This window comes from Mytilus californianus, unplaced genomic scaffold (assembly GCF_021869535.1).
Source record: "Mytilus californianus isolate M0D057914Y unplaced genomic scaffold, xbMytCali1.0.p SCAF_8, whole genome shotgun sequence".
In the NCBI taxonomy this organism is placed as follows: Eukaryota; Metazoa; Mollusca; class Bivalvia; order Mytilida; family Mytilidae; genus Mytilus; species Mytilus californianus.
This window is the reverse complement of record NW_026262734.1, coordinates 55,454,545-55,475,131: the sequence shown is the minus strand read 5'-3', so window position 1 is coordinate 55,475,131 and position 20,587 is coordinate 55,454,545. Positions and strand designations below refer to the sequence as shown.

Below are 20,587 nucleotides of genomic sequence, written 5' to 3'. Positions count from 1 at the left end.
TTGGAATAATAAAGTGTGTTCCATTCAAATTCATACTTCTTCTTACATGTTGACAAAAATATATAACACTCAACAATATACCAAACACATAGCCTTTTTCAACCCATTGGCTTGCCCCCCCCGGGGTGACTAGGGAATAGAAGTATGGTCACCATTGGTCTTCCTCCAACCGGCAGTAAAACCCTTGCTAAAGTGGGGCGTCCGTTTGGCTGTGCGGGATGTACAAATTTGCAGCCACGTCCGGTCAGAATGGGGACGTTAAATCCGATGCCTCGTGTGAAGAGAGTGCCACGCTCTCTGCACGTTAAGAACCCTTGCAACAACTCTTTGAGGGGTCCGTAGGTGACCTGTTGCAAGGCTAAATGTCTGTCCCTATCCAATATATCCTCATTTCCCGTGACAGTCTAAATTTATCCGACCTTAATCTCGGAAGCCCCTATTACAGAACCTACCCATTGTATTTATTGTTAATTTGTTCTCGACCTGAATATGCATGACATATTTGCCACTGGACGTTAAGCAACCAACAATCAATCAATCAATCCCATTGGCTTGCAATTTCATCTACTACACGACGAAGGTATGATAAAATAGAAATACAGTTGGTGGTTTAAAATCAAGATTGTTCCGATCGATCGTGTTTATCTGGCAATCCGATCATACTTATTTTTGAATTAACAATGCAGTAATGAAAACAAAATAATTTCTAAAAAACAAAAATGCACACATTGTGTCAAGTTTGACTGTGAACTATTGCTCACAACTGATACCCCTGTCCTCGCTAAAGAAGAACCTGATGAGTATATTGAAGGATATAAAAACACATCACGAAGTATAAAATGCCAACATGAAGATTGATTCTAAATTTTAGAAAGTCTCAGTGAATGTAATTGTTTCTTTTCTGAAGTCAATAAAATCACATATTTGCCTCATCAACATTCAATAATTGTATAATAACCCTTTTTTTGGAGCGGCAGTATAGAAATAATAATACCCTTGCTCATTGATCTTACTCAAATGTCGTGTGTAATATTTCGTCAAAGCTGTTCAAGAGCTCGTTCGGCTTTAGTCGATTATTTTAACAGCACATTTGTTCACATGAATTTATTCAACAACACTTAAATTACAAATAAATACATGATATGGACAACAAGATGAAAACAAAATATGCTAATTTTGATTTTATTTTTTTCATCTCCATTGTGAATTGTTAGTCACTGTTTCATTTGAGCGCTAACATCAGTGCCAATATTGTTCCATACGTAAAAACACTCACAAATGTTCCTGAAATTAAAAAGTTTTACAAAATGAAAACATTTTTGATTCATATTAAAGCGTAGAAATATGTTGTAATCATAACTAAGTTCGCATTGAATTTGGCATTAGTGTGATAGGAAGTAATCAAGTCCTTAAAAAATGTTTGTTGAAAAAGGTAAAGTCAATTTACTGCCTACACTTCATGAGCTCCTACGCTCACACCATTTTTGGAGCAGGATTTAAATTAGCCTCGGGGACAATGGCTATTAAAAAATAAACGAAAAAAAAAAAACACTTCTGTTGCTTAAATAGTATGAATCAACATGTGTATTTAAATCAATTTTAACATGTCTAAATAGTATTATCTTCCAACAGGAATAATACATTTATATAAAGAGGAATTTCTACCAACCTGAAATATATCATTAAAATTGGCTAAAACGTGGAATTACACTACTGCACAGAAATACGTTTAATACATGTTGTTTTATTCTCTCTCTGTATTAACGTAAGCAATATATGCAATTGAATGCTATTTTACCTTAAGGTTGGTAATAAGATAACATTATTTTGTAACTATTATTAATGCTATCCAAAAATGAAGTCTGCTTTTCATTTACCTGTATTTGTGTCAAATTAACGAAGTTACGTGGTTTCATGATTATAACAAGGCAATTGAATGTGACAGGTATTTTCTTTGCATATTCGTTGCAATGAGATATGAATGAACTATCTTTAAATAGATTACTTTGAATGGGTAAATGAAATACCTGAACAACCGCTTGTGTCCATTCTATTGTCAACAACAGTGAAAGAAGTTGACACAGATTCCTTTAGGTAACCATTCTCCGATTGTACGCCGGCATTTCTTTTTCTTCTACTGCTTACAGTGGGTTTAACATTAACGCATGGCTAAATTTCATAAATAAAGAAAAAACAAGCTGAGACAAAAGAAACAAAAGATTAAATCTAATATTACAACTCTAGGAATGGTATCTACAGAACACATTCCCGTATATATAAACCTTACAGCTGGTGTCGCATTGCCGTAAACCTGAAATACGAGAAAACAATTACTGAATTACAGGCTCCTGACTTGGGTCAAAAACATACAAAATGCAAAGCCCAACTTTTCAACTAACCTGGACACCTGGGACAGTGGTGAAAAAGCACAAGATAAGAACCAACTATAACAATCAATTGTAAAAGCCTTGCGTTTTGCTGTATAGTTGTTTCCTTCTTGACCCTTTGGTTTTAGTGGAAACTTGTCTCAATGGGATTCATGTCATATCACCTTATTGATACTGGTTACATGAAAATGTACTTTGATTACGTGTGGTTGACGATATATTTCGTTCTAGAAAACGAACAATTAAAACCTCAACAACAAATGAATCTGTGAGTTACTGCTCACTAATGATTCCCCCGCCCGCTAAAAGTATAAGGTAAACATGAAGTTGTTGAGTGATGAATCTGAATTTTGATTTTGTGATTTTGGAATACAGGTTATCCGCTGCTACGCTGGAGAACGTTGGGTCCTTCTAAACCAAAATATCAGTAACAGAACTACCTTGCAAACATGTTTAACGTCCACATTAATTTTGCTAAAGTAATAGGTTTCAGGGTGCATGTATCATCTGAGAATTTAACGATTATAAATTAAAAAAAAGTTTGATACACGTCGGTATCTGTCAATTAAGACACATCCTGACAATATTTTCTAATCTGATCAAGATCTAGTTCTTCTTAACCAAGGGATGTGGGATGATATAATCACAGATATTATAATTATGGGGAAAACAAACATTGATTCTGCTTTGAAAATAAATGTCTTATACAAAAAACAACATTTTTAGAAAGCTGACACAAATGTCATAGTTATACATGTTATAGTACATTTCTTGCTTTAATTAAACATGATACCGTTTAGAAATTTCTAATAGTTGAAATTGAAATAAAAACATATAAAAGATATAACTAGAGGCTCCAAAGAACCTATGTTGCTAAACAAGGTGTATCTGCATAATCAAAGATGGACTCTCTCCAACATTGTAGACAAGAATAGAGTTCATGACAAAAAATTCTTTTTTTTATCTTGTCTTGCAGAATCATTTTGTCTGTTTAGTTTCTTTCTATCTTCTTTAGTGTTTGCTCAAAACACAAAAGAGGTTAAGAATTCCTCATTTAAGGGCAATCACTCTTGTAGAGTGACAGTCTACTAACTATATGGAAAAAAATGACTTGTTAGTGGATCTTGCCTTGTTGATCATTTTTGTTATTCAAAGTTTCTAGTTATCTATTATAATTTTTATCATATAAAGCAAAATGCAAAAAAAAAAAAAAAAAACAAATGTAAAAATCGTCACTTAAGGACAATACCTCCAATTAAGAGTTGTCGGAAAATTTCCTCCATTTGGTCTTAAATTAAGCTATTGTCTTATTGATCGGTTTTGCATATTTAAGTCTCTATCTATCTATTAAAATGTTTAAAATATAGGCAAATACGCAAACAATTATTAAAAAACTGTCATCAAATGACAATAACTCTTATTAGGAGTCGACTGTCGATTTCAACCAAGTCATACTAATTCGTAGATTTTATCTTGCAGATAATTTTTGCAACTTCAAGTTTTTTGCAACTTAAAGTTTCTCTCCATCTATTATAGTTTTCAAGATAAAAGGCAAAAATGAAAATAAAAGGTAAAATTTGTCGTTTAAGGGTAATAGCTCATATAAAAAGTCGCCTGACAGTTTTGACGTCAATGAACAATTGGTAGAGCTCAACATTCTGAACATTTATGCCCTTGACAGATTTTCTCTATATCAGTTTTCACAAAAATCGACAAAACTTACATTTTACCCCTATGTTCTATATCTAGCCACATCAGCCATCTTGGATGGTGTCAAGGTCATTAGACACACGTTTTTAAACGAAATGCCCGAATAATGATAGCGGTCAAGTTTGGTTAAATTTGAAACAATAGTTTCAGAGGAAAATATATTTTTGTAAAAGTTACAGACGACGGACGACGACAGACGCCGAACGCCAAGTGATTAGAAAGGATTAAAATGACCGATCTTTCAAAACACTTGTACTTTGATCATCTTGATATTTACGCTAACTTGTTTGACTTCTGTTATTGACCGGTTACCTATGAAACCAAAAGTACTAGAAGGAAACGGTCGTCTTCTCTGTCTGTGTATGTTAAAATTGAGCCAGGTGAGCTAAAATGTGAAATTCTTAATTCAAATAAACATAATTTAAGGTAACCTACTTTTAGAGAGCATTGCACCCCTTTTGGACAAAACAAGGCAGAACATGTTACCACCACTGTGTTTGATTTCACAAAACGAAAACCATACATTGATATCGAAACAATATTAGGAATTGTTTTGTTGTGTTTCCAGTCATTTTCGATCACAGCTGTATCCTTTGAAGAACATGAATCGCTGAAAGAAAAAAAAGTATCTGTCTTTGTTGTTGTTCAGCGATTATTTTATCTTAGCAGGTAAATGAAAGTAAATCAATCATAAATGAAAATTCACAGAAACCTTCGTTTGAAATTATAATAAAAACTATTATTTTTATTTGCTCAGTCAAATCTTCTGTAAATATAAGAAATCTTCCCATAAGTAAAAAAATGTTTTTAATATATGTATGGTAAATATCTTTGGTCATTTTCTTTTAAATATACATAAATCGCTATGCATTTACGCACTTAATTGCATTAGTTTGCATCTTCCAGATAAAGAAAGGAAAGGCACCATTTGAACAATATGTTTTGAGCCTTAGTAAGCCCTATACATTGACGTACTATTGTACCATTGTCACATTTCTAATGTTTATAAAACTATTTGACAATGAGCAAAGGTTTAAACATCAAATCCTTTGATTTACAGGGTAATTGCATTGAAAAATTAAAGAATACATGACAGAAACTTACTTTGTCCACAGAACGTAATCTTTATCCAAAGACGAGGAAGCAGTACAATTAATAGGTTCAATTGTATAATCAGCTATAAAATAAAAAAAAAAATGTTCTACGTTATTCGCGGAGGATTGTGCATCTTACGTAGATGCATTTAGACGACCATTGTTTTCACTTCATCTTCGCCAGACACGGGTTACGTAAATTTATAATCACAATATTGTGTCGATTGGCAAATATTTGTAAACGGTCGATTTTGTTCCTATATGTCGATATTCATAACATATATGTATTTGATACACGTGTAAAACGTGATAAGGTAAAATTGTTCTATGTTGACTGATTCACAGACTCGATGACTTACATGTTGAAATACTAATGTTTGTAAATTATGAATATATATATAAATATATATATTTTTCTAAATTGTATTATGACTTCCCGTCAAACTGAAATTAATATAATGCATATTTTCAATCATAACTTATTTTTATCGTTGTGAAAATTAATTTCAGCCTCACGAGATACTGGCAATCTATATTCAGGTTGAATGCGTCTTTACTAGAGACACCTAACTACATGTAACGTGGAAGATAATTTTTTGATATATACTATGTTAAGTGTGTGTATGTCGTTGGTTTGCTGTCTTTTTGACTTATACCTAAAATTTCTCTTTGAATTTGACATCATTAATCTTTACCAGATTGACCTAAGACTCGTGTGTGGTTAAGTTATACATTAAGTATTTCTAAGTGGTCTTCTGATTAGCAATACTTTGTAACATTATGACAATTTAAGTAATGAAAATAGCTTTTTGCGTCATTTTGTTTACTAAATTATAACAAATTATTATAATGAACTTTAATATAAAATAATATGTGATTGAACTATATAAAAAATTATTTCATCACAGGTTTCTGATGAAAATAGGATAGGACATTTTGCAATATTTCAGATTTTCTCAAAATATGTTGCAATTATATTATTGATCGATATTTGAGTCGGCATTTACAATTTGCAATACAATATGCTACCTGGTCCAGTTATTTTTAACAATAATGGATCGCCAATGTGAACTGTTGTTGCCGGGGTCCCATTTTTGTCTGTAATGACCAGCTTGATGGTTTTGGTTGGTTCAGTAGGTTTCTTGATTTCTTGGCTAAAATCTGTTGGTGCTGGACTAAAAAATATCATGTAATGTGCATTGTAATTCTTCTCTTGTTCAGTTATCAAATCTATGCACGAAAAAGAAGAGCATGTTTACACTACTAGCAAGTTTTCCTAGATTTGTATTACAAAACTATCTTGTGTCTTTCGCTTTAAAAAAAACCCATATACCATGGTTTATGCATTATTTCAGTTTGTGCATGCATATCGATAGTTTTGGTTGAACTATACATTTAGGCACTAACGGGGGTGGGATTTAACTGACACCACTCCGTTACATACAAACATATGCAAGTTTTAAGACAATTTCCGATATTACATTTTAAACATACTTTTTTTTTACTCGACAAATACGATTTACGTTAAAATGACATTGTATCGCATTTAATTCTACAGAACCCACTTATCTCATATGTTTCTAAACTATCTCGAACTGATTTCGACATTGATATGGAATAATTTAATATTTTTCCATAAGTAATTCTCAATTTGTGATGATTTACTAGTACAACACTATTGACTGTGACGATAAAATCCAGAAGAGTTTGTCATTATCATAGAAAGGAGTAAAGCCAGCGACACCATTAAACCGCCATGTGAAGATATATTTTTCAAACTCGATTTTGTTAGTAAATCTACTGTGTAAATATTTTTAAATGTGTTGTTTTTGAAAGTATAATAAGAAACATTAAAGTCTTAAGTATAATGTGATGTAAGGTCTTTTGCATTGAAACGACTTCTCATCAACACATAAATGCAATAAATGATATTCGGAAATCTGTATACATTCGCCAACCAACACACAAGAGTGTATTGCGTGTAAAGAGTCCAAAAAGATATAAGAAGATGTGGTATGAGTGCCAATGAGACAACTCTCCATCCAAGTCAAAATTTATAAAAGTAAACCATTATAGGTCACAGTACGATGTTAGCAAATTTTACAAGTAAAGATCATACATCAACACACAATTCTATATTCGAAAAACACTTTTGAAATGATAATAAACAAAAAAAAAGGAAGTGAAAGAAATACTAACTAACACAGGCAAAAGAAGGCATGCCGGAGAATGCCAGAAATATTAATCTTCAACATACTATTTACGAATCACTCAACGAGCTGTTGCATACCCTTCAACAGCAACTGGGATAACTAACCCCAGGTGCTTGTTTGGTTCGTATTAATCGGTTTTTTAAAATTAGTTTGTTTTCGTGTCGTGTTTTTATGACTGTTTGTCTTTCGTCTTTTTAATTTGCAATTGTATGGTCTGTATTTTCTTTGACATGATTTTTTATTATCACTTAAAAATCGTCTGTCTCTATTTTACTCAACTATTTAAAATTGAAAAAAAATTAAATAAAAATTTTAAATTTTACACAAACTAACGACAGAAAGATTATAACTTTTATGATATTTTTTTTTCTTACATTGCTATCTGCATACTCGTGTTAGCTGATGCTACAAATGCACCGGCGGTTTTACATTCCAGTTGATAAAAATGTGCATTCTTTCCACCAGCTATATTTGAACTGCTTTCGCCCTGCACATGTAGTACATTAAGTTTTGTCTTATTCTAATAAAAATAGAAAAATATTTATATGATAAAAATATGCACATCTTAGATGCAAGATTTGTTTTATTTGTTGTTATTGACTTTGAACTAGCTATCAGTAACTGCGAGTACTCTCATATTTGTACTTCGTGCCTTTTTGTTGTTGTTTAGATGTATAAGTACCCTGCCACGTCTACTCTTTTGTTAGCAGTACTTCCGCTTTTCATCAAACTGATGAATTAAGCCCTTTTCAACTAATCTTTATAGTATGTTCTCATGTTGTAATGTTACACCACTGTCCGGAGTTAGGGAGAGTTGGCGTGCCTTCAGACTAGCTTATTCCCGCCACATTCTGTTGCTGTATATCATATTTGTCTTTCGTTCATTATTTTGTACACACATCAGACCGATAGATTTCTAGTTTGAAGTGTTTTACATTTTGTCATTTCGGGGCCTTTATTTGCTGACTATGCGGTATGGGTTTAACTCATTGTTAAGGCTGTACGGTGACCTATATTTATTTATTTCTGTGTTATTTGTTCTCTTGTGAAGAGTTGACTCATCGGCAATCAAACCATGATATATTTTTATATATCAAATTGTCTCAGTAGTTAACATTTGATGAAGGAACCGACCAAATTTCAACGAAAGGAAAGTATACGAAAGGGAGCAAATAGTCTTGATAGTAATAAATAAGGTTATGAAGTAACATAATGGATGCACAAACTCTTCTTTAGTTTTGGTACAAAGATACCTTTTACCTCATTTTACATTACTTTGATTGAATTTGTCTCTAATGCAAACCGTAGGCGTTATATATTCAGACTGTGGTTGAATTGTTATGTTGCTGTCATGAAATTATATTGGAATAACGTATCGATTCTTGAAACAACTTCTGATTGGTGCACTCCTTCTCATTTTATCATTTGGATAAAACAAATGATGTGCTGTGGTATAATTGCCAACGAGACACTTATTCACCATAGTTAAAAAGGCCATCGTACGGCCTTCAGCAATGAGAAAAACCAACAGTGTGGTTCGCTTTAACAGGTCGGGAACACTACCTTATATGGATATGCATAAATTAGCATACTTATATCCTCGCACATGTAATTGTTTATCTACGTATGACGAATTTTTTTTACCTTGGGTTTTTGACCAATCCACAAAATGAGTAACAATGCATGATGGACTACAACGTGTTTACAATCAACCGAGAACACGTGTTATTTACTGAAATACGACACATTTTTTTATGCATTGCGGGATTAACAATTTTGCTTAGATTTTCACTTTTTGTATCCACATTTATACACATGTAGTTCGTGATTTAAAGTATTCGTTTCATGCTCAGATTAAGACGAAGAGTTGTTTCTATGCGAAGAAACGAGTGTTTGAATTACCCGAAACATAGCCATTAATATGATTGATGATGACCCGGAGATTCAGGTATTCCTCTACAAGAAACAACAGTGAAAACACATTTAGCCATAAGACAAACTTACTAGTGTGAAGCTAGCCGTCAAAATATTCTTGAGGCCAGCAACTTTCATTTAGATAGTTACAAAAATAAAGGATCATTGAATTTTGTGTTCTTTAAAAGGGGAAGACTTAGAGTGTGTCAAATATCTGATGGGGTCACTAAAATATCACAGCTTTTCATAAAATTGATGTTATGATATTGTACCTTCTTTTACGATTAAAAAATCATTTAAATCGAGGAAGGGAATGTATTTATTAATTTGTGGTAAAGAAATAAAGCATATGTAATCATCAATCGGGGCCATTTACATGTATAGCTGACTATAGAGTATGGGTTTTTCTCATTGTTGAGGGTATTACGGTTGCCATCCACTTCATTTTAACTTTGGTGGATAGTTGTCTCATTTGCAATAATACCACATCTTCTTATTTTTATATGCAAACACCTTTCAGAAAGATTGGTATTCCATTATGAGATATTTACTGTAAAATACTGTGTAATATTTGTATATTTAGAATTTGACAGGTACAGAACATGTATAAAACTACATCATCTATCATAATTCGACAAAACTGCTTGAGACATTTTCTTAATTCTTGTTTGACATTGTTAACAAAATCTATAAGACAGTATTGATTTTTTAGCGTATTTCAGTCTTTTTGACTTTTTTCTACTTCAAACTGTTCCTTTTGTTCTGAAAGTAATGAATCAATATTTTCCTCAATCATTGCAAGCAACTGTAGCTTCGTTTTGTTTTCGTCTTTGCAAATTCGTTTTCATCTAATGTAATTATTGGAATTTTTGATATTTTTAACGGACTCGGATATTTGCCAATCTTAATAAAATAATTTATGATGCTATCCATGTGTATGTGCTACAAGGAGGTTCACGTTGATGTGTTTTGTGAAAAATGCAGCGTTGGATCTAAACCTATTATATTTCTCTTATTTATTGGATAATTTTTCTTCCCGTTTAGTATATAAATTAGGCCGCTGTTTTTTCGAATTTGAATTGTTTTACACTAGTCATGTTTGGTCCTTTTATAGCTTACTTTACAGCGTTGATTCTATGATTGTTTACTTTATTGAGTCTTTACTAGATGGTGTCTTGAATGGAGAGATGTCTCATTTGGAACTCATTCCTCATCCTCTTATTTCTATATACAAAGCACGATTTAGCAAACCGAAATGGGCAACATGGCACCAATTATGATCCAAAGGATTTAAATGACTGAAGATATTGCACATGAGTCAATAGGACAGCAGCCGAACGATACACATATCTCTTAGGTATTTTTAGGATAAAATTAGCAACAGACGGACTACATCGATAGATGTGTTAAGCTATTTACCGCCCCCGCTTTTTCTAACACTTTTTTTTTAGAATACTGAGTACCGGTATTATGATGTACTCACTATTAGATCAGGTCCTGATAAAAAGTTTACACATCCAGTGCAGATTAGTCTGCTTCTGTCGTTACATACATATTGCCGGGCAGCCTGTAACGCCACGACAACATGCTTGAAATTAAGCAGTGTTTCAGAGCAGTTCTTTGTGTTTTTCGAAGCAGCAATGTTTTTTAATGGCATTATACAGGTTTAAAAGAGCTCAAATGATTTGTATACTCGACATTGATCACTTCATTGGAAATTGTACTGTTTCACGCCGTGAAAGTAATGCACAGGTACAATGAATAACAATGAACAAAACCTGTTCAACTACTTTTACAAGGCGAAAAAAAAGTCGAACCGTGAAGCCAGTGAACAATATTTTTTAATCTGAGCATGGAAATTAAAGATTATGTTATATATTTTACATTAAACACATTCGCTGAACAAAAACATTTATTATGAGAGTCCCAGACACTATATTAGTTGACAGTTTTTTTCACTAAATCCACGTGTTTTTAAGTGGTAGAAGCCCATAATGCATTTTAGTTCGTTAAGTCGATTGGTCAGTTTTTCAAGGCCATGTTTGCCTTCAATTTAGGAAATTACTATGCAAATATATTCTGACGTCAGGAAATCTAGAGTTTCCGACCCGTTTAAAAGGCCTGACATAAACAAAGCAAAATAATTCAAACAAAAAAAAAACTAATGCACTAATTTATAACAAAACAATTTACAAATTACAAATATGAAAGAAAAAACCAACGACAACCACCGTACTACAGGCCCCTGACTTGGGACCGGCACACAAAGAATGTGACGAGGTTAAACATATTGGTTCGCTCTCAACCCTCCCCAAAACTAGAATTACGAAGCTTACTTTCTAATTTGAATATTTTCAGACCGCCTTTACCTAGCTCATCAACGGGACTTCTAATATCGAAAGTGAAACAATTTTTATATGCAGTTGTTTTTCTTCTGCAGGTCCAATTACTTTTATTTAGTGCCGTTTCAAAATATTAAAATATTAAAATCTTATTTTTGCATCAAATTGAATATAAAAAAGGAAGTCCGTACCTTGTGCTCGTGATGCAGCTGTTTGTGTTTAATTTAACCTCACTTTGACCATACAGTCGAAAAAGTTTTACCCTCAAGATCCAAGGCAATCGAAAGTAATTTGATTTGACTCGTTCTAACACTTAGAAAGTTGTTCCTTGACAAAATTAAAATTGACAAAATTAAATGGATTTATACCATTACTAATGTCTACAGGTTTTTGTCTTACTCTAGTCTCATAAAGGACATTCAACTATTCAACATTTTGTTTTGCTGTAAATGTCATTTTCTTACCTTCCAGTCACAATTTGCTTCATTTAAGTGACAATAGTTAGAACCATTAAGGAGCACAACATCCCCCTTATCCACGCCCGATATGTCTGTGATAAAACCGTTAGCTGCACATTCTGAAAAACCAAATCATATATTTATCTGAAATGTTTGAATAATTAAAAAGATCACACCAGTACGTATTTAAACGGGCAATATCACGGAAATTTATGAAATTTTAAATTCAACTAGAACACGTGAAGCTGCATATAAAAGTATATAAATAACTTTCCTTCTTTCCGAGATAAAGCAAACAGAATAAGTTAATTCAGCAGTTTTTGCGATAGTTCTATTCTTCCCCAAATTGCCATGCGATAGGTTTTGCAAATAACTCGCATTTAGAATTTTCATTACATCATTTGTATGAAGCATTTCCTACAATCATACATGTAATAATCAATCTCTAATTCTTGTCCATTGTTCAATAATCGGAATAATAAATGCTCGCAAAAATATCTGATTTAACAATATTCTGTAGAAAAAAAGTACATACATGTATGAAAAGGATACACGTACATAAATGTATCACAAGAACTATCAAAATTTCAGTAACAATAACGCATCATTTTAAAGAGATTTTGAAGTCCAGGATTTCGATAAAAAGTAACTCAAAGGTCAACATTGACGATTTTCATATGCAGTCCATCAACCAATTTATCGTACTCTAGTTGCACGAAGGTTTCATAGCAATTCATGAGATGGCGTATTTACGTAAATTTTAAAACTGAGTCTAATAATTTATTTCATGATCAGGGATACATGCTTAACGGACGAACATATAAGATATGATTGTTCGTGTATTTGTTAGAAGTTTCATCTATATGTGCTCACCACATCTTCTAATTTTATGTATACTCTGGTCTGAAATAGCATGAAGTTATCTGTTTGTTGTGAAATTAATGTTATTGGTTTGCTTGTTCTAAAATTCCAACGAAAATAATTCTATTTTGGTCGGTATTTCATTTTAACGATAACGCTTGTTTGTATATAGTCTCCAGAGAAATTTTGAATATTAATCAATAAGCTCGCCAAGTATCTTTTTCCTGATTCGACCCCAAAGGAGAAGGTAATATGTATAAATCGTCAAGTGTTCTACAAATTGATTCATTGTACCGTTAAATATATTACACGTGTAGCATTCTTTTTTTTCCATTGGTCATTACAATCAAGTGATTCAAAGGGTGTACCATGTTACTGAAGCCTTGTTTCTATTTTTAAAATAATGGACGCTCTGCTTCTTTTCGTATAATATTTATATTTATATATACCATGTATACTACGGTCAATATAAAAAAACTCTATTTCCGATGATAATATACATTTTATATGTAAACTGAAAACAGTTGTATTTCCGTAGATTCGTTTTCGCAGAATTCTATCTACCGAGAAATTCGTAAAAAGAAATATACCATTAAAAAAAGTAAATACAGTTTTTTACCCAACAAAATGCGGGATATAAATACATACAAATTTTTTTCTTCATTTTATGCTAGCCAGGATTTACGATAAAAAGGCTATTCCTTCCTCAATATACAAAATACATTCATAATTTGAAGGTCCACATTTTCTACTATCGGTTGTTTATCCTAATTTGTTTGAAACTGAGAACAATTCAACAATATTTTCAACGATTTTGGTTACCGTTTGATTTTAAATACGTCTAATCTAGCAAAATGTAAAGTATTGATTTTGTTTGCTCATTGTTGGAGGTCGCACGTTATTCACAACTTTGGTACGACAAACCTAAGATAATGGGAAAAATATTTGTTCAATTGTACTTCAATGTTGCGGGGTAAAACATGAGTTTGTGTACTCAACTCTTTTCCCTTAACATTGGAGTGTGGTGTAACTCCAAAACATATGAACAAAATATTAAAATTAATTTGAAAGCGATAAACACTTTCGATCAGAAGTAAGCACAAATTGAAATAATAAAATGACCAAAAAATCGACCTATGAGTAGTCACAATTAGCCAGAGATATATAGTTGTATAGTATGTCAAGTTCAACTTATAAATAAGCCATGTTTTCACAGGTTTACATGTATGTATGTAAAATAATTATGCCTCCAACGGATTTAGTTTAATTACTCCATAGCTTATATGTTTGGAGAATTGAATATTACTCAAGACATTTCAATTCAAAATTGTTTGTTTCATGAAATGTTGGGAGGGATGTCTAAATGTTGTTTGTACATAAACTCACTAAATTCTATAAAAAGTGTTCTTGTTGCTGGTGCTGTAATTGACTTTGCTGTTGATGGTAGCACTGTTGTTGACTTTGCTGTTGATGGTAGAACTGTTGTTGACTTTGCTGTTGATGGTAGCACTGTTGTTGACTTTGCTGTTGTTGGTAGCACTGTTGTTGACTTTGCTGTTGGTGGTAGCACTGTTGTTGACTTTGCTGTTGATGGTTGTACTGTTGTTGACTTTGCTGTTGATGGTTGTACTGTTGTTGACTTTGCTGTTGATGGTTGTACTGTTGTTGATTTTGCTGTTGATGGTAGCACTGTTATTGACTTTGCTGTTGATGGTTGTACTGTTGTTGACTTTGCTGTTGATGGTTGTACTGTTGTTGACTTTGCTGTTGATGGTTGTACTGCTGTTGATTTTGCTGTTGATGGTAGCACTGTTATTGACTTTGCTGTTGATGGTTGTACTGTTGTTGATTTTGCTGTTGGTGGTACCACTGTTGTTGACTTTGCTGTTGATGGTAGCACTGTTGTTGACTTTGCTGTTGGTGGTACCACTGTTGTTGACTTTGCTGTTGGTGGTACCACTGTTGTTGACTTTGCTGTTGATGGTAGCAATGTTATTGACTTTGCTGTTGGTGGTACCACTGTTGTTGACTTTGCTGTTGGTGGTACCACTGTTGTTGACTTTGATGTTGATGGTAGCAATGTTGTTGACTTTGCTGTTGATGGTAGCAATGTTGTGGACTTTGCTGTTGGTGGTAGCACTGTTGTTGCCTTTGCTGTTGATGGTAGCACTGTTGTTGACTTTGCTGTTGATAGTAGCACTGTAGTTGACGTAGCTGTTGGTGGTACCACTGTTGTTGACTTTGCTGTTGATGGTAGCACTGTTGTTGACTTTGCTGTTGATGGTAGCACTGTTGTTGACTTTGCTGTTGATGGTATCACTGTTGTTGACTTTACTGTTGATTGCAGCACCGTTGATTTAGTGACTGGTCCCTTGGTTGTCACATTTGGAGTGGTTTGAGCTATTGTACAACATAAAAACTGAAACGAAATAATCATATCAATTTTAGAAATGAACAGATATATTTAAAAACGTCCGTACTTTAAAACCGTGCGAAAGCCACTTATCTGTATTAAAAAGAAAATAACTCTTACGTAAAATTTTAAACTATGTTTCCGGAATACAAGGTCAACAATGTTTCAACCAGACTTATAATAAAGATTGATATCAAAATGTCTTGAATTAAACAAAATGCTTCAAAAAGTTATGCTTTTCAGCATTTCTCAACATATTAAAATGAATAGTATTGCGAAATTCATTTAGTGCATTAAAATATACCTTAATATCTTTTTACGTAGAAAAAACAATAGAGCTCCTTACCAGAGATAAGATAAAAGTTGTTGATGCTACCATGATTTTGTTAGAAATCCCTGTTTCTGATATCTGAAATTAAAGTGGTTGATTATTTATAGGAACTAGCATGTCAATAAACCTTGAAAACAGGTTCTGTTTTAGGCAGTTGAAATGTTTTGACCATGTGATTATAATGAAACGTTGTAGAAGATTTTGTTTCAAGGAAAGGGTTCCTTCTACTTAATCATATGTACTTAAAGTGTGTTACAGGCACACAGATACATGAAGTGGCTGATGCAACAGGCGTTTGTTAATCATCGTGTTGGTCATCATTTTGTCAAAATATAAAAAAAAAGTACAAATCGAATAGAGTACAAACCACTATCAGTGAACTCGTATCAGAAAATTGATTGATTGATTGATTGGTGTTTAACGCCACTTTGAACACTATTGTGCTATTTTGTGGCGGTCATTTTTAATTGATGGAGGAAACAGGAGTGCCCGGAGAGAACTATTTATCTAAAAAAAGATGCATTTGCTTTAGTAGGTAATCGCTAAGCCATTAACTTTAAAATACAGAACGGAGATTTGGTATGATAGCCAATGAAACAAATATTCATCACATACCAAAGCAACGAGCGTAGATGTAAAAAGCTATAAGTAACCATCGACTCCGTCAAATGACCTGATGTTAACATAAACATAATAAAATATAGATACCCTGGCAAGCACTTGCAATCAAATAATAACGTTTTTTCTATGTCTGTTTGATTTCATGCCATAGATTAAAAAATATGTAAATCATCGTTTTACCTTATTTGAATCACTTTTGTAGGCAGAACCAGTAAACGAAAAGGATTTTCCCATTGGCTGCCTTGGCTCACTTTTCAATGCTTACCCTATGCGTAACTCATCATTGTGAAGGGTTAAAATAAAGTTTGCATGAATTTGGACTAACATGAGTTGAATTATTGACTTGCAAGTCAATAATAAATTATCGATGTTTTTGAGTATGTTTTTTCACAGTTTTGCTTTTATAAATATATGGTGCAATAAAAAAAAGTTATATTTTGATTTGTTGTCAACCACGTAGCTAATGAAACATTATTGTAAATTTGTATGCAATCGATTGATTTTAGATTTTAATTGTTTATACATATGGGATCGGTATTCATTTATATTCACAACGTTTCTATTAATCCATGAATCTCTCGAATGAACACAAGGAAATTGTGTTAATTTCATGTGCCATCAATACTTGCAAATATCCCTTATACTTTTTTTTTTATTCTAAAAAGCTTAAATATGGTTAATAAAACACTATTCTAATTTTCAATGAAACGATATTTCGAATCTGACAAGATCATACTTACAAAAAAAGGCGTAAGACATGCAATGCTATGCTATTTTCATAGTCTTTCAGTGTAACAATTATGATAAACATCTGTGTAAGTATAAAAGACTGAAGATACAATACTGACAATAAAAATTCATAAGTCGAAGAGGGACCGACAAAACCAAGGTGTATAACGAAAAACGACGAAAAGGCATATAAGTCTACACAACATTTCATATATATATATATCATGTATATAACTAAAAACTGTGAAACACCCCCTCCCCCCCCCCCCCCCCCTAAAAAAAACAAAATAAACTGGAGTGCTCGAAGGTGCCCCTGATTTATTCTTCCAAGTTAATTTACTGTTTTGAAATAAAATTAATTACTATAAACTATAAAATAGAAATTTCACATTTGATTTCCTGTATTTGCATTACGGTAAGTTTCTTAGTTCACTTGAAGTCTTACAGTGCCAATACAGAAACGGTCATTTAAAAACTCTATAAAATATCAATAAAATGGTGGCTAAATATTATAATTAATTATTTTTTTAAGTTAAATTTCAAATATTTTAATATTAAAAATTTTCAACTATCTCGAGGGGGATGTTTTGGTAGAGGTAGAATATATGATTATCTTTTAGTTTGACGAAATGGAAACACAAATTGTCATATGTGTTTCGATATATTGTTTTGTTATAAATTAGGCCGTTAGTTTTCTCAATTGAATTGTTTCATATTTTTCATGTCGGGGCAATTTATAACCGACTATATGGTATGAATGTTTCTCATTGCTGAAGGCCGTACGGTTGCCTATAATAGATCACATCCACTTCATTTGAAATTTTTTGGCACATCGTAAATATAATTATGAACTCCGAAATTGATTAGACCATTTCAATGTTTAGGTTCGATCGCAACTGATATTTCGTTTGGAAACGAAACGCGCGTTGTAGAACTAAATTGTAGGCCTGGTATCTTTGATTTGATATTCATGAAATATAAATATGGTCTGTGGTTAAGTTAAAAGACAGCAGTCAACAAACCAACTTGAAGTTAGTTTACCTAGATATTGGATAAAATGGTTTTATTGTGTTAAGATTTTTCACAATAACCTAAAACAATGCACACAAACCTTAAGAAATAGTGATATATATTTTCAAAAAAATGTCTTAAACAAATATCTCATTATCAATTGATATTGCTTATGAATTGTGAAGTTAAATGCTTCTTATAATTTTCATAATTAGCTGACGACATGCAACTAAGTTAAACGGAACCTAAATACCGTTATGTGTGCCAACCCATTGATACTTCAAAGATTCATACATGATGGGTTAAAAAATGAGAAGATTTGCTATGATTGCCAATCCGACTGAAACTAAAACGACAAAGATTTAAACAACCATATACAATAGGTCACCGCATGTACTTCACGATTCACGATGGGCAAAATCATATGATATAGAGTTCTATAAAATTCCCCTACATGACAAAAAATATATAGTCATTAGAAGGGCAAAACGGTTTCTTTATAGTGCATTCCCCTCTCTATTGAATTAATAAAAGCAACATTAAAATCAAACAAATGAATTTAGGAAAATAAAAATATAAAAGTAAAGATTACATACATATAAATCCGAAGTCATTATAAATTGGGATTGATACATTATAATAAATCCAATGTAAATCTATCCATTGTCAATTGCCTTCATGGTTAAGAATAATTTTAACGACTCCTTGGTGTTTGACTTTATACAGGATAATTTGAACAATTGAACAATTGTATGAATAATAATTTTGACACCGACGGTAAAAATATTCCTATTCTATACGGTAAAACCTTATTGATTTATTGTAAACTTATTCTATTGAATAAGTAGAACGGTTTAGAATCAGTATAGCTAAGTCAAACCTGTATATAAAAGTCTGATTCTGGACTGGAGAAACTTGACCGTATAAGAGAGGAGATCCTTGATGATGCGAGGTTCAAAATGAATAGGGTATATAATTAGAGCGGGACAAGAGGAGGCTTGATTATAAACCATTCTTTCATGTAAATTACATTCAAAAAATAAAAATAACTGTTCTTAACTTTTAATTATCTGCGGACTGTGGTTACATGTATATGTCAAAGATCCAAACTTTAATTGCTGAATAAATAGCATTGCTTTTAAAGTGACAGAAGTACTACGTTGTTTTATTAACTTGTAATTATTAAAATTTTGCATAATTACTTACATCATGGATGTACGGAGAGATACAGATATTTATCAACTTAATGGAAATGTTATTGAAATATGAAACATATATCAGTGCCGTTTAAACTTTTGAAATACTAACTGAATTAACTTTCACGTACGTTGAGAATCGTTTGTTTTATTATTTTTTGCTGCATATTAATTAGCACATTCTCGTTCTTACATTGTAATCTTCTTAATAACCTATTGTAGCTTTCTGGCATGTTGCTTCGCTAAATAGCTAGAAAAAAAACCCCGCTTTTATTTAAAGTCGAGACTTTTCCAAAAATATTGTTAGAGAGCTTGAGCTTTTAATCAAAATTTTCTTTTATTCTGTCTCTGCACGCTTTAAGCACAATTCTCTTATACATGTATCATAAAACATACAAGAAAAAATACGAATATTTTTTGTGACACGTATATACGTCTAAACCTACCTTTTCTTAATAAAATGTTAAACTAAGTTCGAATGAAAGAAAAACAAAAGCAATCCAACCTACTATCCGACATATACTGATAAAAAAAAACGTATATGATTGCTATTAACTGTTAACTAATACGCACTAGCTTCCCGGAAAAATATCCCAACCACGCCAAGAACACAACTAGACTAGTATTTCTTAAGAAGAAACGTAGTTTGGATATTTAAATACTAGAGATTAAAAGAGGCGGTCACTTCTGTGACGAACAATTCATAGCTTTTTCCCACCCTTAATTCCTGATAACGGAAATTATTACGATTCTTCAAATAATTGAAACCAAAATTACTTAATCACTGGATTTTGTGACATTTGTTTATTTGATTTACAAGGTTGATATTAACAGGTAAACTAAGACACAGATACGAACTACTGATTAAACTAAAGCTTTCAGTAAAATTGCCAAACTTAAATCTTAACTGTCCATGAAAGCAGGTGGTCCAAAATAGTAAGTAAAAAATAATAAAATATGATAATAAAAAAGCCAAGGTGTACCAGTTAAAATATTTAGTTTTACAGTTGTTTGTCATGAAGATAAAACAGCTATTGATATTAGTTTCGTGTAAATAGGAAATGCGAATATAATATAAATACCCCCCCCCCCCCCCCAAAAAAAAAAAGAAGAAAAAAAAAACAAAAAACAAAACAAAAAACAAAAAAAAAACAAAGAATAAAAAACAAAAATCCAATCGTCCTATAAGGGTTTACGTTTCACACTATAAATATTAATTTAAACAAGCGCCTCAATCGTATCGTTAGCAATTACATATGGACTGTAGTGTATACTTATTTACTTAATTATTATACTTATAAAAGATC

At 32.2% G+C, this 20,587-nt stretch overlaps 1 protein-coding gene across 1 annotated transcript; it reads right to left on the bottom strand.

Annotated features, from left to right (window-relative positions):
- Positions 1 to 1,093: 1,093 nt before the first annotated feature.
- Positions 1,094 to 15,771, bottom strand: LOC127712807 (mucin-2-like). The gene is made up of 9 exons (XM_052219417.1): positions 15,739 to 15,771; positions 14,366 to 15,398; positions 12,125 to 12,237; positions 7,779 to 7,924; positions 6,221 to 6,366; positions 5,202 to 5,274; positions 4,533 to 4,707; positions 2,028 to 2,169; positions 1,094 to 1,284 (listed from the first exon to the last, which is right to left on the bottom strand). Exons 1-9 carry the CDS (start codon positions 15,769 to 15,771, stop codon positions 1,223 to 1,225), a joined length of 1,923 nt encoding a protein of 640 aa, XP_052075377.1. The 3' UTR covers positions 1,094 to 1,222.
- Between the last annotated feature and the right edge of the window lie 4,816 nt (positions 15,772 to 20,587).